The sequence below is a fragment of the Phascolarctos cinereus genome, unplaced genomic scaffold (assembly GCF_003287225.1).
Source record: "Phascolarctos cinereus isolate Bilbo 61053 unplaced genomic scaffold, phaCin_HiC Scaffold_5;HRSCAF=322, whole genome shotgun sequence".
Classification (NCBI taxonomy): domain Eukaryota; kingdom Metazoa; phylum Chordata; class Mammalia; order Diprotodontia; family Phascolarctidae; genus Phascolarctos; species Phascolarctos cinereus.
Window position 1 is genome coordinate 440,822,540 of NW_027555958.1, and position 16,206 is coordinate 440,838,745.

Sequence of the window (16,206 nt, forward strand, 5' to 3'; positions counted from 1 at the left end):
TGACTCCAAGGCCAGAGCTCTATCCACTGTGCAACCTAGCTGCCTATCAGTCAGCTCTTCTTATAGAGTCCCAGACATAGTTTACTTTTTAGAGCACTGATTTAGAACTTAAGCTCAGGACATTTCAGTTTTTTCCTCTTTTCTATAAAGAAACTTATTATGACATATCTGCTAGCTCAATAATCATTACAGAATTACATTCATATTTACTAGAACTACTTGTAACAATTACTATAAGATGGAATTGATATTACGTGCATTTTCTGAGTAGACAAATCTTAACCAATTTCATAGGAAGATTGCTCTTTTCCATAGTTAGAATATAGATGGAACCACCCAATAAAAACATCATTCCACATTGATGTTTATGTGCCCCCAAAATTTACAAAACCTTTACTAACTTAGCACTGAAACATCAGCAATGATGAGGTATCCCTCTTTCGGGGCATATGGGTGTCAGTCCAATGCTTTGGAGTAATTGGACCATCCGATCCCATTTTGCTTTTAGTTCCCAGGGCAGAGAACAAAAGTAGCATTCTGGTCATCCACGTGTTTAATGTCAAACCAAAAAGCTCAAGCCAAAGCCTCCTGTATTTTAAAGATTCAAAAATAGGGAGGAAATATATGATTTTTCCCCATTAATTACTGTAATGCAAATTTAATAAAAGAGAATCAGTATTGTTCCTAATAAATAGGTCAATGATTACTTAACTAAGCAGATAGAAGAGGTTCCTTCCTGGGTTAGCTGTGGTTAAATTTATGCAAACTTTGACTTCTACAAATGTTTTTGCCTGGTTATGACTTCATAAGTGTCTAACTGCCTACTATAGAGGTTATGGATGTGAAACTATCATATTCTTAATCATGGTGATGTACATTAAAAAAAGTTATTACACAAAAAAAGTTTCCCTCTGGAGTAAAAATGATGCCAAATTATTTTTCTAATAAGATGAATTACCAAATGACTCTGATTAATGGATTGGAGTGACCAGGACAGGAATTGTTTTGCTTTTGCCTTTTTATCCCTAGCACCTAGTAGAGGCCCTGGCACACAGAAGGTGCTTAATACATGTATGTTTAATGGAACTGACTAGAGAAATGATGACTGAGGTCGGTGGCTTCCACCCTGTGGGCCAAGGGCTCTGGTGGTATGGCTGTGGCATGTTTGGGCAGGGCTCATGGATCCACAGACCCACCAAGGATTGTCATCTTGATATTTAGTTCCAAGAAAATAAACAGTGTGAATAATACTTGTTTTTATTTGTTAAGTGGATGCAGATGCTGTTGTAATGAATAACAGAAATACATTTCAAAGTGTCATTGAATTCATAGGAATCTTTTGTCATTTCATGTTTCATCAGTCAATGGATGCTAGCAATATAATTTCTGTTATGGGGGAAGTCTATACAATATTTAGATTTTAAGAAGCGGACCTTATACTTGAAAAGGTTGACACCCATTGATGCTAGGCATACACTGGCACATAGAGCATATATTTATATGGAAGATGTTAAGTGTCTCTCAGCCTTTCTTCCAAGTTCACGGGAAGAGCTTTATGTTAGCACGTTCAGGAAGGATCGAGAATTGTTGAACAGGAAGGCAGCAGCTGTTACCAATATACCTGACCCAGATGCTAGACTCTTTCCCCCTCTGAAGCCACCTGTAGCCAGCCTACAAAAATCCAAGCCAGCCCAGGCTCCTTGGCTGGTGTTTCCTAAAGTGGTTCTCATACTGTAGACATAATTGGTCTATGGTAAGGAGAGAGCTCTAAGAAGCCAGGTCCGACCCCAGAAGAACAGTGTATCTCTGAGGAGTATTTCATAGGACCCTAAATAAGCACTTAACAGGATCATTGAGCAGGGCATCCTGTGTGCGGAGATTTGGCAGCCTTGGTTGATACGGCTCGTATGACCATCCAAAGAGATGTAGAGCTGGGAAAAATATATTGAGCCATCAGGGAAGTGGACAGATTTCAAGTCCATGCAGCAGTGAGTACGAAGAGCTGCTCAGTCAGAGGTTACGGTCACTCAACTCCTTGAGTACTAGTTGCCATGTTCTGCCCTTGTGATGTGGCACCCTTCACCACCTAGTGCAGTCTAAGGACTTACAGGAATGGGCCCTAAGACCAGACAAGTTGAGACCAACCACAGACCTTAGTTTCCCAAGATATGACCGTAAGGGGGTCAGTCACTGGGTCTAGAGTTTCCAATGTAGAGGCCTTAGTCTCCTGTTCTAGTGTCAGAGAAACAAGTGACCATGGAGAAAAGGCCTGCCAGTGGCAGCCAAGCTGTGCTGAAGGTACAGGTGGAGCTCTGCAGAATCGCCAACTCCCTTCCAGGCTCAGCTCATGCACTGTCGTATTCTCCCGGGAGAATATATGTTCCATGAAAGCAAGGACTGTTTTTCATTTTGTTTTTGCATCTCTAGCCCCTAGCAGAATACATAGTACACTGTGGGTGCTTAATAAATGCTTGTTGCATTGGATAAAATCATTAATGCTGTTCTTCTGAGATCTATAGGCAATATGGAGAGATGTAGGCCAGACAAGAGTAAAATAAGTAGATCTGGATGTGGCTCAGCAGAGAACATTTGTATGTGCCAGTCCCTTGATGGCCACTACCTTTAAGAAGTGTATACTGTACTGGGGGAACTGACATGTACACAGATAAATCAATTAAAAATTGACACGCTCATACAAAGATTGGTACAATATGAACATACATGATATATGTGAAGACATGTTTTCTCTTTTTTGAAACTGACCTGTGATTTTACTAGTAGAGGGAACTTCTGATAAGAGAACTTTCCACCAGTGCAGACTGGCACCTGCCTTTCAACTTATAGACTTAGAGAGCTGCCCCAGGGCACTGAGCCTCAGTGACTTGCCTTGAGTCACAGGGCCAGTATGGGGCAGAGTCAGGACTCAAACCCAGGTCTTCCTGGCTCCAAGGTCAGCTCTCAGTCCACTGAGTAGTAACACCTCTTGTACAGAATATCATAAAACATGTATAAAGTAAATACAGAAAATTTCTAAGGGAAGAGCAGGGATCAATAAGTCAACAAGATTTATTAAGTGCCTGCTATGTGTCAGGTGCTAAGCTAAGCACTGGGGATACAAATGATATACTAACATTATATATACTAACTATATATATATATATACATACATACACACACTAACATTAATTCACATTTTTTAAGCACCTATTGTGTTCCAGGAAGCATATTAAATACTGGGGATACAAATAAGAAAAGAGGCAGTCCTTGCCCTTTGTGAGCTTACATTCTAATAGTGGAAGACAAATGCACAAAAGAAACTGAAAAAGGGCGTGGCTCAGTGTGGAAAAATGATGATAATATTGGAGTAGAAACCAACAACGCAGCTGGTGGCAAGTGAAAAGGTGCTGGGATTTGGAGCCCTTTGTAAGGGGGAATGATGGAAGGAGCTCTTTGATCTGCTCTCCAGCTGGCCAGATGGACAAGAGCAATGGAGGGGGCTGAGGAGGTGACAGTGAAAAGCTGAAGCAATCTCCACGATGCTGAGGTTCTGGATAATGCTTATCCTGGGAGGGGCATGATGATGATGATGATGATGATGTTGTATACAGAAACAAAAGTGAAAACACTTCTTGCCTCTGACACCCTCATGGGGGACACAGATGGGACTCATGTAGAAATTTGCAGGTGATCTGAACCCTGAATCAACTGAGGAATTTTACAAGGCAGGTGAGGAGGAAGAGCATTGCAGCCAGGAAGGACACTTGTCCAAAGGCACAGAGGTGGGAGATGGGCATTGTATATACAAAATAGCAAACAGGATAGGTTTGCCTGCAATGTAGAGAGCATAAGGGACAGTGATACAAATTGTGGAAAGATAGGCTGGGGTCAGATTATGAGAGACTTGAAATGCCAAACAGAAGAGTTCGTATTTTATCCTGAAGGGACAGGGAGATGCTGGAGATCCTCTGTGTTTCAGGAATGTTTGCATGGGCTGCAGACTGGACAGAGGAGAGACAGGAGGCAGGGAGACCATTTCAGTCTCTGACTGTAGTCTAGGCAAAACACTAGGAGAGCCAGGGAAGAAGAATGAAAGGGAAAGATGGCAGAAAGGTAGAACTAGCAACTGATCAGATAGAAACTTCTCAGATAGAAACTGATCAGATAGAGGGAGAGGGAAGAATGAAGGATGATGGAGATTGCAGACCTGAGGGACTGGAAAGATGGTGGAGCCCTTCCACTGAAGCAGATTGACACCTGCTCTTAGACACTTGACTGGGGGCAATGAGAGGTTTAGCAACATGCCCAGAGTCACACAGCTAATGTGTGTCTGAAGGAGGATTAGAACCTGTTTTTGCTAACTTTGAGGCCAGTTCTCTATACGCTATGCCAAGCTGCCTCTAGGGTGGAATGTATAAAGAGGAAAATTTAGATGTGATATCAGGAAAAACTTCATAATAATCAGAGCTTTCCTAAAATGGAATGAGCTGACGAGGCAAGTATCAGCTCTCTCTTGACAGGAGACTTTCAAGCAAAGAGTCAATGGCCATTTGTTAGGAAGTTATAATTTTTTTGTTCAGGTTGTGGGTTGCATTATATGGGCTCCTGGGTTCTTTCCAATTTTGAAATTCTGTGACTTGGGCTTTTACTCTATATTTTTTGGTTGTATTTACTAAGTATTACTAGTTTTAAAAGAAAATTATTGTTTTAAAAAATAATATGATTAGATTAGTACTTACCATCATCCAAACACTGTATTTGTATAAACAGCCTAAAATTGCTTTAATTTTTTAAAAACTGACCACATAACATGGTTCTCATCTTTTTTATACTGAGCTTTTGAGTCTAAATATTGACCTTCAATTTATCTCTAACTTTCATTTTGTTGATTTCTACCTGTTCTGCTACAATGATTTGTAATGTTGATTTTATTGTCTAATATAATACCTCTCTTACTAACTTCCTGTGTTCTTTGAATTTGAGAAGCATGCCATCCACGATCTCATTGTTAAATGAGATGATATAAAATTATTGGTAATTCTTAAAAGTGCCACACAAATTGGCAGCTATTATTATTGTTATTAATACTGTTGTTATGAATGTTTTCAGCCAAGTTATCAATAAAAAAGATGTTGAAAAGGAATCCAATGTAAGTATAATTAGTAGGCCTTAGAAAAATATTTTAAACCTTTGTTAAAAATCAGCATTTTAAAATAGAAATTTTTCCATTCAGGAGTTTTTAGTGGTGGGATTTTTGTTTTTGGTTTGTTTCTTAGAAAAAAATTCATTTTTCAGTGAAAATATGATTCACAAAATAGGTAACAGCCAAAAGCTAAGACTTTGGCTATGGAAACATTTTTTAGGAAAACCATTTTTTGTATATAAAACATCAAGGATTTACTATGGAAGCATTGTTACAGCAATTGATAATGTTCCCTAAATTCCCCAAATGTGTTATATAGGGTGAAGTGTTACTTCTGGGCATGAAGGCAAGAACTCAACTATTTAAAACATGTATCACATCAAGTGCCACCTTCAAATAAAAAGACATTCATCATAAATCCCTGGGCACTACATGCATTTACCTATAAAGGAGCTGCACAAGTATAAATGACATCTTGTGTACAATCTTCATTTGTCTGATGAGATTCTTAGGACCGATAGACTAACCAAGCTAAGAAAAGAAACAGCAAGAGCAGATGTGAATAATCTAATTGCTAATAATAAATTCAAGAGAATAAAAAATTTTAAAGTCGTATGTAGTTTACAAATTTACAAATGCATGGTGAAGACAAATGCTGGAATTGGGACTCATTTTACCACTTTCTTTTTGAGTAAAAGTCTATCATCAGTTCCACTGACCTTAAGTCTTTACAAACTTTGGGCTGAGAAGGCTGTCTGAACAGGAGGATGAAGGCCCAGCCCGCATATAGCTGCTCCTGCAAAACCCTTAAGTTCCACTAGACCAATAGAAACTACAGTTAAGTGACTTTTTATGCCCCAGTACTGTACCGTGGACAACAGAAAAGAGGGCCCAGAAGCAAAGTTAGTGTCAGAGCATGGTAACCTTGAAGGGCAACCAAAGATGGTCTGGGATATGTGTAGCCTACAAGGCTCTGTCTCTGGAGTCAGCAACAGGGCAGGAGGGCAAGGGCCCCTGAGAAAGTCCCAGGGTAGGGACCTTGGAAGCCTCAGGAACCACAGCAGAAAGCAAGCAAAACAATGCTATAGCAAGCAATCAGACTAGGACACTGAAGGCCCAGGGGCAGCAGAGATAGAAAAGGTCATTCTACCACAGCCAGATACAAGAGACGCTGTCAATAGATACTAGATTAACAAACACTGATTCAGAGATAGACTATCTGTTGTTCAAAGACAACCCTGGGAGGTTCATCACAAATAGACTGGCAATTAGGTCATGAATTCTTTGAAATAAATAAAAATGTGAAATGGCCCCCACCTTTGTCATGAGTCCTTTTCTGCTTCCACTGTGATGGTGACTGAGTAGTGGAAAAGGGGCAAATATAAAATTAATTTAATGGCTGATGACCTGAAAGTAAGGTCGTTGGCCAACATCAATGAGGTGGAAATGAACCATATCGATAATGATGTTATTGCTATAAATGGAAGTTGCAGCTAATGGGAAGGGTGGCACTTGTTTCTTGGAGAGGCAAATGAAGTTAGCAGAATAGGCTTCAACCTGTGCCCAAAGTCAACAAGAAACATCACAGGACATTGGTCAACTCTCCTTTTAGGACTCACAGTAAGCCTAAAAGAAAAGAGATGTGAAGATAATTGCAGATTAGGCATCAAACTCTGTTGCAAAGAATGAGAAGTAGAAAAATTCTATGAAGAACTAGACAAGATCCTCTAAAGTGGATCAATATATATCTGAATATTTGTTGACACCAAAAAGAAAGTAGCATATACAAATGCAACAGCTCCAATATGAACTATTCAAATGAATTATTAATGCCAAAAATGGGAAAGGGATAAAGGAAAAGACACCATTATGTTTTATTATAGCTTTCTATAGAAGTATGATGGGGGAAGCTAGGTGGTGCAGTAGATAGAGTGCTGGCCTGGATTCAGACACATCAAATCTGGCCCTAAGACACTTATTAGTTGTGTGACCCTGGACAAGTCACTTAACTCTATTTGCCTCAGTTTCCTCATTTGCAAAATGAGCTGCAGAAGGAAATGACAAATCATTCCAGAATCTTTGCCAAGAAAACCCCAAATGAGATCACAAAGAGTCAGACATAACTAAAAATGACTGAAAAACAACAACATACAAGTATAATGCATATAAAGAAGTGTAATTTCTATAAAGTTGTCACCACAATGAAGAGACCAAGAGAACTGAGAAATTATTTCAAGTATTTGAATTGCTATTTCAAACTTCCAGGCTGAAAAAATGTCTCACTCCAAACTTTTGTTGGCTCTGCCACTCCAAAGTTTAATTTGAGGCATTATTTTAAAGTTGTTTGGAGGGGGAATATTGGGAGAGTTCAGCTGGGTAGGTGCCACTCATCCTTCATCTTGCATCCCAGATTTCTTCTTGATGCACTTAGTGTGGTCCAAGAGGTTGTCCAGTTTTCATCTTCTATGGTACTATTGCTGTTTTCTCATGTAGCACATAGAAGATATGATATATGAATAAAGTGGTTCATTCTGGCTCTCATTGATTGGTCATCAATGGGTCCTTGCCCAAGTACCACTTAATGGTTATTTGTTGGGCTCTTATAGCTCAGAGTAAATGCAAATAGCAAATGTTTCTCTTTTGGCCAGAGACACTCAGGGTCTTCCCCTCCCAGTTTGATTTTTTTTTTTAATTTTTGATTAAAGGGGCTATCCTTTGACTCACTTCTTAAATAGGCCTAATCGTTGAATGGGTGTTGCCTCTGTCTAAGTTAGAACTCAGGAAGACCTTAGCTTAAAAAGGCCAAGGTCTTTCACTGCATCCTGGGCCATCTCTAGTTGTCCTGATCTATATCTGGCCATTGGACCCAGATGGCTCTGGAGGAGAAAGTGAGGCAGTAACTTTGCATAGCCCTCCCTCACTCAAATCCAATTAAATCGCAAGTCTTGGCATCGTCTTCCTGATGTCATGGTCCTCTTCGAGAATGAAGGAACAACCACAACCACAGCTTTTGATGGAGTTAAATGCTGCCTCTTAGAGATGCTCAGACTATCCTGTGGGTAAACCCTGTGGAGTTCTCATTTTTTGTTTAGCAGCTGCTGAATTTCCCTATCATTTTTTTCAGACCTTTGTGATGTTTGTTAGTGTTCTGGCTAAGATGAGTGAATGCAGTGCTTTACACAAATCTCTGAAAACTGCCCACTCCTTTTCTGCTCCACTGTTGCCGACAGTGTGTTGGCTCAGGTTTCCCTCCAAGTTAGCAGCAAACAGGTCATAGTGGAGAAGCGCTCTAATCTATAGACATTAAGTCTTCTGGTAGTCATCTTGCCTTGGGGCCACTGCTTTTGTTGAATGTGGATGTTTAGGTCAGAAAGGAAAAGTATATGATCGGTCCAGCACTCTGCACCACACATTGCCTTTGTCACTCTCATGTCCCGTCTTCTCCTTACAGTGACATAGTCTGTTAAATGTCAATGTTTGTTGTGAAGGTGCATCCATGAGATCTTATTGCATTTAAGTAAAGAGAAGACAGTTGGTGATGAGAAGGTCATAAGACGCACAAGCCTTCAGTTGTAAGTGACAGTTGCTGTTTCCGATTCCATTTCTCCCAATGACTCCTTGCCATGTCTGATAGTCTGTGTCTGCTCTGGAGTTAAAATCACCCAGAATTACAGTCTTGTCCTCTTTTGGCACACTGATGATGAAGGTCTCCAGGTCATCATGATATTTATCTTGGCATCATCAGAGTTCATCATGGTGGGAGCATATACACTGATCACGGTGGCATGGCGTTTTCTGGCAAGTAGCAATTCCATTGTCATAAGCCTTTTGTTCACTCCTCTTGGGAGGCATTCAAGCTTGTTGACTAGATTGGTTTTGATTGTGAAACCTCTGCTTGGCTTCACCACACTGTGACCACTCCAGAAAAACATGTATCCAGCTCCAACTTCAGTAAGCTGGTCTTCATTGGCCAGTCTTGTTTCACTCAGGGCTGACTCCACCTTTGGATGTGGCACCTGCTGGGTTCTGTCCCAACAAGAGCTATTTGTCTTTCAGGTCTACTGGATTTTGTCATCAGTGTGTGCACACGCCATGTACCAATGGTGAGGGGAATCATCTTTGCCAAAGTTTTTGTACTTTGTTTTTTTTGTATTTTGACTGCAGGGTAGGATCCCCAACTGCTGTGGTAAGCAGACCAGGATTAGGTTGGGTGAAGCAGATAATTTTAGGGCACCTTTTCTAGCCCCTTTTGCACACCAGGAGATGGGCAGTGCCATCCTTAAAAAAAAAAAAAGGCTGCTTAGACACCCAGGGGGCTATCAAATCCCATTGCTGTTTCAGTCTGGTGAGATGACCCTATGGCCTAGGATGCCTGTCTGTGTACAAGGTTGTGACAAGCTCCCAGTGTAGTCATGCCTGCTGCTTCTTTACTTGCCTGATGCCACAGGACTTTGATGTAGATAAAAATGGTAAAATGGTATGAGTGAAATCTTTTTTTTTTTTAGGCAATTGGGGTTAAGTGATTTGTTTTTGGGCAATTGGGGTTAAGTGACTTGCCCAGGGTCACACAGCTAGTAAGTGTCAAGTGTTTGGTCTGAGGCCGGATTTGAACTCAGGTCCTCCTGACCTCAGGGCCGGTGCTCTATGTACTGCGCCACCTAGCTGCCCTCGAGTGATATCTTTTGATTTGCACATTGACTGGATTTTAAGTGAGGCAGCGCCCTTTGCAATCATCATTCTCACTCTCTTTTCCAAAATCATTGAAAGTCCAGTGGCTAGACAAAAGTTAAGAAAACCAGTTATGGCTTAGGATGCAGTAGATGACCTTGACATCTTCAATGTCTAACAAAGCTCTAAGCCCTCCACAGCTCCTACCTCCTTAGCCTTCATGGTCCAATGGAGCAAACTGTTCTCATCTGCCCATTCCACTGGGGGAAGTCTTCACATGTTAGGAGTAGACATCCCCCAGACTTACTGATGGGTTTATGCCCTATCTGCAGAAACAGCTTACTGGAGTGTGGCCACTGTACATGCTACAGCTTCTTGCAGCTACAGGTGAGAGTTGGGTGGCAGGTGGATACCAAAGACAGAAAGCATCCCTGAAAAGGGCATGGCAGCCCTCACACCAGAGGTGCGAGTCTTCCCTGAACACTCTTACACCGCAACAAGCACCTAATACTGGGGTATATCTACAAGAAGGTGGAGCCAGTAAGAGCAGTGTGCCTTTTCCCTGACATAAATGTGACTGTTATGTTTCTGTAAGCCCAGGAACTGAGTTACCTCAGATTGGTATTGTCAGCTAGGCATGCCAGCCTTCCATTGTTTACTTTGCTATGAAATCACATCATTCCTAACACCTGTAGGCTATCTAAGTTTGGGCTATTGCCTTGGATAAAGCTGACTTGGATCAAATGAAGACAGAGATGGCCTGAGGGTATGGCAGTGAGATTGGCAAAATTCAAATGTCTCCTTGCTTTTGTTTTGCAAGAATATGTCCATTGATAGTTTTTATGTTACTTAATAAACTCTGTAAATGATCTTAAGATGGGTATTGCAGTGTCTCTTTTCCTTGGTATCCCAAACCTAATCATCTTACTTGCCCATCCATGGTCACACAGCCAGTATACAGCAGAGGCAGAATTGGAACTCAGGTTTCTCCTCTCAGTTCCATACTTCTTCTACAACATCATGCACACATCTACATATCTACACATACACACATTCTACAACATCTCCACAACAGATGAAAAAGGGAATAGAACTGTCAATATGTCTATAGCAACCTTTTTTCAAAATTGGTTACAGTGGAACCACTATATTATGTATTATATGATCTATGTGCTATATGAGGAAACAGCAATAGTACCATAGAAGATAAAAACTGGACAACCTGTTGGACCACACTAAGTGCATCAAGATGAAATCTGGGATGCAAGATGATGGATTAGTGGCACCTACCCAGCTGAACTCTCCCAATATTCTTCTCCAAACAACTTTAAAATAATGCCTCAAATTAAACTTTGGAGTGGCAGAGCCAACAAAAGGTTGGGGTAAGACATTTTTCCAGCCTGAGAAAATTTAAGAGGTCAGCAGAAGTCTGTGGCGCCAGGGGGAGGCCTGACCAGAGTCCACACATGCAGTGGTGGCAACACTAGCTGTAGCAGTAGCAGCAGCTTTGGGAGCTCTCAGCCCAGAGATGGTAAGGGGTCAGACAATTGGTCAGAAAGAGATTACAGGGGATCCTTTGCCAGCACTAGGTATAGCTGGCATGGATTGGCAACTCTATTGCCTATATGCAGTACTGAGCTGTAGCTTCAGGGTAGAGAGGAGAGCTGGGGGTCAGTCACAAGGGAGCAGGGGCCCTGGTCCCAGTTTCAAGGCAAAGAGAGCACTAGTGGGATTAGGGGGAGAGCTTGCAGCTGTAGAGGAGCAGGGACCCTTTTTAAGCAAAGACCAGATCAAAGACCAGTAGAGCAGTGACCACATCTGTCCCCAAATCATACCACCTTGGAAGCATCAAAAGCCTGTAGACTCCCCCCACACACACCCAACAGCTCTGAAAACAGCAGCATAAAAAGGCCAGAATTTTAGGACAGCACCTCTCCACCCCCAGATGCACAGAGCCCAACTTTAACATAAAATTATAAGTAAAAATATAGTCTGGATGAATGAACAAACAACAAAAAAGAATTTGACTTAATTAAAAAGCTACTATGGTGGCAGGGAAGACCAATATATAAGCCCAGAAGAAGACAACAATGTGAAAAAAAGTTACCAAAAAACCCCTCAAAGAATGATGCTAATTGGACCTAAACCAAACAAGAATTCCTGGAAGAATTAAAGAAAGAGATAAGAGTGGTAGAAGAATTAGGAAAAGAAATGAAAGTGATGCAAGAAAATTAAGAAAAGAGAATTAACAGCTTGGTTTAAAAAAAAAGGCACAGCAGAGATAAGTTCTGAACCCCACAAATCTGTTGCTTGTAGCATTTGCTTGCTCTCTGACACTGTTCCTTAGAGAGGCTCCACTTCCAGATTCTCCTCTTCCCTCAACAATGGGCAAAAAAACACCCCCACTGAAACAGAGAGAAGCATTGAGTCCATGATAGTTGTTTTCCAGAAGTATACTTGACTGAGAGATAACTGCCTAAACACCCTCTCCAAGACTGAGTTCCTGGCCTTCATGAATGCAGAGCTGGCTTCTTCACACAGAACCAGGACCCCAGTGTTCTGGACCAAATGATGAAGAAACTGGACCTCAACTGTGATGGCAGTTAGACTTTCAAGAATTCCTGAATCTAATTGGGGGGTTGGCACAGGCTTGCCATGCCTCCTTCACAGCATCTGGCCAGCCCGTCAAGAAAATGTGAATGGGGGGCAGCTAGGTGGCGCAGTGGATAGAGCACTGGCCCCAAAGTCAGGAGTACCTGAGTTCAAATCCGGCCTCAGACCAAATATTTGACACTTACTAGCTATGTGACGCTGGGCAAGTCACTTAACCCCAATTGCCTAAAAACAAACAAACAAAAAAACAAAAAACACTAAAATAGGGCAGCTAGGTGGCATAGTGGATAGAGCTCCAGTCTTGGAGTCAGGAGGACCTGAGTTCAAATCTGGCCTCAGACACATAACACTTACTAGCTGTGTGACCCTGGGCAAGTCACTTAACCCCATTGCCTAGCACAAAAAAAGAAAAAAAAAAGAAAATGTAAATGGGCCTTCCAGCCAATTTTCCAAATACATCCTTTTTCCAAACCAGGAAATGTGCACCCATTCCTTATAGTCACACACTGAACCCTAAGAAGCCAAGGCTACAATACAAGCCATTCACTTTGTAACAATAAAATGTGATTTTTTAAAAAATAAAAATAATTTTTAAAAAGGCACAAAAAACATGAAGAAAATAATACCTTAAAAAGCAGAATTGGCCTAATGGTGAACAAGGCACAAAAATCCACTGAAGAAAAGAACTCCTTAAAAAACAGAATTGGACAAATGGAAAAAGAAGTACAAAAGCTCACTGAAGATAATAATTTCTTAAAAATTAGAATTAGGCAAGTAAAAGCTAATGACTCCATGAGACATCAAGAAACAATAAAACAAAATCAAAAGGATGAAAAAATAGAACATGTTAAACATCTCATTGGAAATACAACTACCCTAGAAAATAAATTGAGGAGAGATAACTTAAGAATTATTGGTCTGCCTGAAAGTCATGATCGAAGAAAGAGCCTAGACGTCACCTTTCAATAAATTATTATCAAGGAAAACTACCCTGATATCTCAGATCCAGAGGGTTAAACAGAAATCAAAAGAATCCACTGATCACCCCTTGAATGAGATCCTAAAATGAAAACTCCCAGGAATATTAAGCCAAATTCTAGAGGTCCCAAGTCAAAGAGAAAATATTTTAAATAGCCAGAAAGAAACAATTTAAATATCATGGGGCCACAGTCAGTATTATACAAAATTTAGTGGCTACCACATTAAAGGAGCTGAAGGCTTGTAATATGATCTTCCAGAAGGCAAAAGAGCTAGGATTACAACTAAGAATCACTTACCCAACCAAATTGAGTGTAATCCTTTGAGGGAAAAATAGATATTTAATGAAATTAAGGATTTTCAAGCATTTCTGATGAAAAGACAAGAGATGAATAGAAAATTTGACATTCAAACACAAGACTCAAGAGAAGCATAAAAAAGTAAAGATGGAAAAATAATAATGATAAGGGATTCAATAAAGTTAAGCTATTTACATTCTTATATGGGAAAATGATATATGTAACTTCTAAAAACTTCATCATTATTAGGACGCTTAAAAAGAGTTTACACAGAGAACATGAGTATGAGTTGATCATGTTGGAATGATCTCAAAAAAAAATGAAAAGACAAGAAAAGGAAGCACCAGGAGAAGGGGGAAGGGAGAGGTAAACTGGGGAAAATTTTCTCACACAAAAGAGGTGCAAAAGGAAAACTTTTACAATGGAAGGGGAAATGGCAGGGGAAGGTGGCAAGTGATGCTTGAATCTCCCTGTCATCAGAATTAGTTCAAAGAGGGAGGACTATATAAACATACTCAGTTGTGTATAGAAATGTAACTTATTGATACGGAAATTGGAGGGGAAGGAGATAAAACAAAGACAGGAGAGAGGAGAATGATAAAAGGGAGGGTGGATTAAGGGAGGCAGTGGTTTGAAGCTACATGGACTTTTGAGGAAGAACAAGATAAAAAGAGTGAGAGAAAGGAAGAAACAGAATAAAATCGGATGGAGGGAAGTACATATTTGTAATCATAATTGTGGATGTGAAAGGGATGAACTCACCCATAAGATGGAAGCAGACAGCACAATGGATTAGAAACCAGCATCCAACAATATGTTGTTTACGATAGTCACCCTTGAAAAAAGGACACACATAGGGTTAAAATAAAGGGCTAGAGCAGAATCTAATTTGCTTCAGTTGAAGTAAAAAAGACAGGGGTAGCAATCATGATCCCATACAAAGCAAAAGAAAATATAGACCTAATTAAAAGAGAAAGCCAGGGAAAACTACACAATGCTAAAAGGTACCATAGACAATGAAATGATATGAACATTTTTTACAGCAAATTTCTCTGATAAAGGTTTCATTTCTCAAATATATACTGCGTATAGAACTGAATCAAGTTCATAAAAATAAGAACCATTCCCCAATTGATAAATGGGCAAAGGATTTTAACAGGCAGTTTTCAGAATACATCAAAGCTGTAGTAATATGCAAAAAGGCTCTAACTCACTATTGATTGGAGAAATGCAAATTAGAGCAATTCTGGGGTACTACTTCACACCTATCAGGTACACTAATGAACTACTTACTGTTGGAGTAGTGAGCTGGTCCAACCATTCTGGAGAATAATTTGGAACTATGCCTGAAGGGCTGTAGAACTATGCATGCCCTTTGACCTAGAAATACAACTGCTGGGTTTGTATCCTAAAGAGAACAAAAAGGGAAATGGACCTATGTGTACAAAAATATTTATAGCAGTTCTTTTTGTGGTGGCAAAGAATTGGAAATTAAAGGGATGTTCATCAATTGGGGAACGGATGAACAAGTTGTAGCATATGATAAGTGAGGAAGTACTGTTGTGCTATAAGAAATGATGAAGGGAGTAGTTTCAGAAATCATGGCAAGACCTATATGAACTGATGCAAAATGAAATGAGAAGAAATGGGAGATTATTATGCATAGTAACAGCAATGTTGTAATGATCAACTGTGAAAGACTTGACTACTCTGATCAATACAATGATCCAAGACAATACCAAAGGACTCATGATGAAAAAATGGTACCCACTTCCAGAGAGAGAACTGATTAACTCTGAAAAGTACAAATTAAAGTTTAATTTTCCTGCTTTCTTTATTGTTTTCTACTTTTTAAAAACATGGCTAATATGGAAATATGTACTGCATGATTTCACATGCATACTTGATGTCATAATTTGTGCCTTCTCTGTGGGTAGGGACATGGGGTAGGAGACAGGGAGAGAATTTGGAGCTCAAAATTTAAAAAGTATCATAAATAAATAAATAATAAATTGAGATGTAAAAAAAAAGAAATCTGAGATGGATGCAACCCAATTTTAAAGGAATTCAGGGATCAATTTTCAAGATATTGGAAGGCAAAGATGATACTGAATAGTGGGAAAAATCATTGATTATATTATTTTCTCTCCCCAAAGAAATCAATAGCCATTAACCCATATATTACTTTCTCTTCTCTGTAAAACCTTCATGATAACAGTTGACATATGTCAAGGGTATTCTTGGTGAAAAGGAGAAGAGAACAAGAAGGCTTTTCCAAGCCTTCTTTTACCAAAGAATACATCTTGACAGTCATACAACTGACTGAAATAAGGTCCTGCTGTGTTTATTATTTGTAGATTATAAAAGAATTGATGTGCCAAAATAGAGTGTTAGTCACTGCCATGCAGGATGTCCTTGGCAGATACTTTTACTTGTGGATGACATCGTCTTGATGGCAACAAGCCCTAGAATGTGACAGAGCTCAGATGCCATTTCAGTTTATTTCTT

General features: G+C 40.0%; 1 protein-coding gene across 1 annotated transcript in view; it reads right to left on the minus strand.

The window, feature by feature from the left end:
* Positions 1–16,206, minus strand: part of KYAT3 (kynurenine aminotransferase 3) — a 40,702-nt gene that overhangs the window by 11,772 nt on the left and 12,724 nt on the right. Inside the window, 5 exon segments of the mRNA XM_078155799.1 lie at positions 402–438; positions 440–543; positions 546–588; positions 5,583–5,620; positions 5,623–5,671. Of these exon segments, the coding sequence (XP_078011925.1) occupies positions 402–438; positions 440–543; positions 546–588; positions 5,583–5,620; positions 5,623–5,671 (271 nt within the window).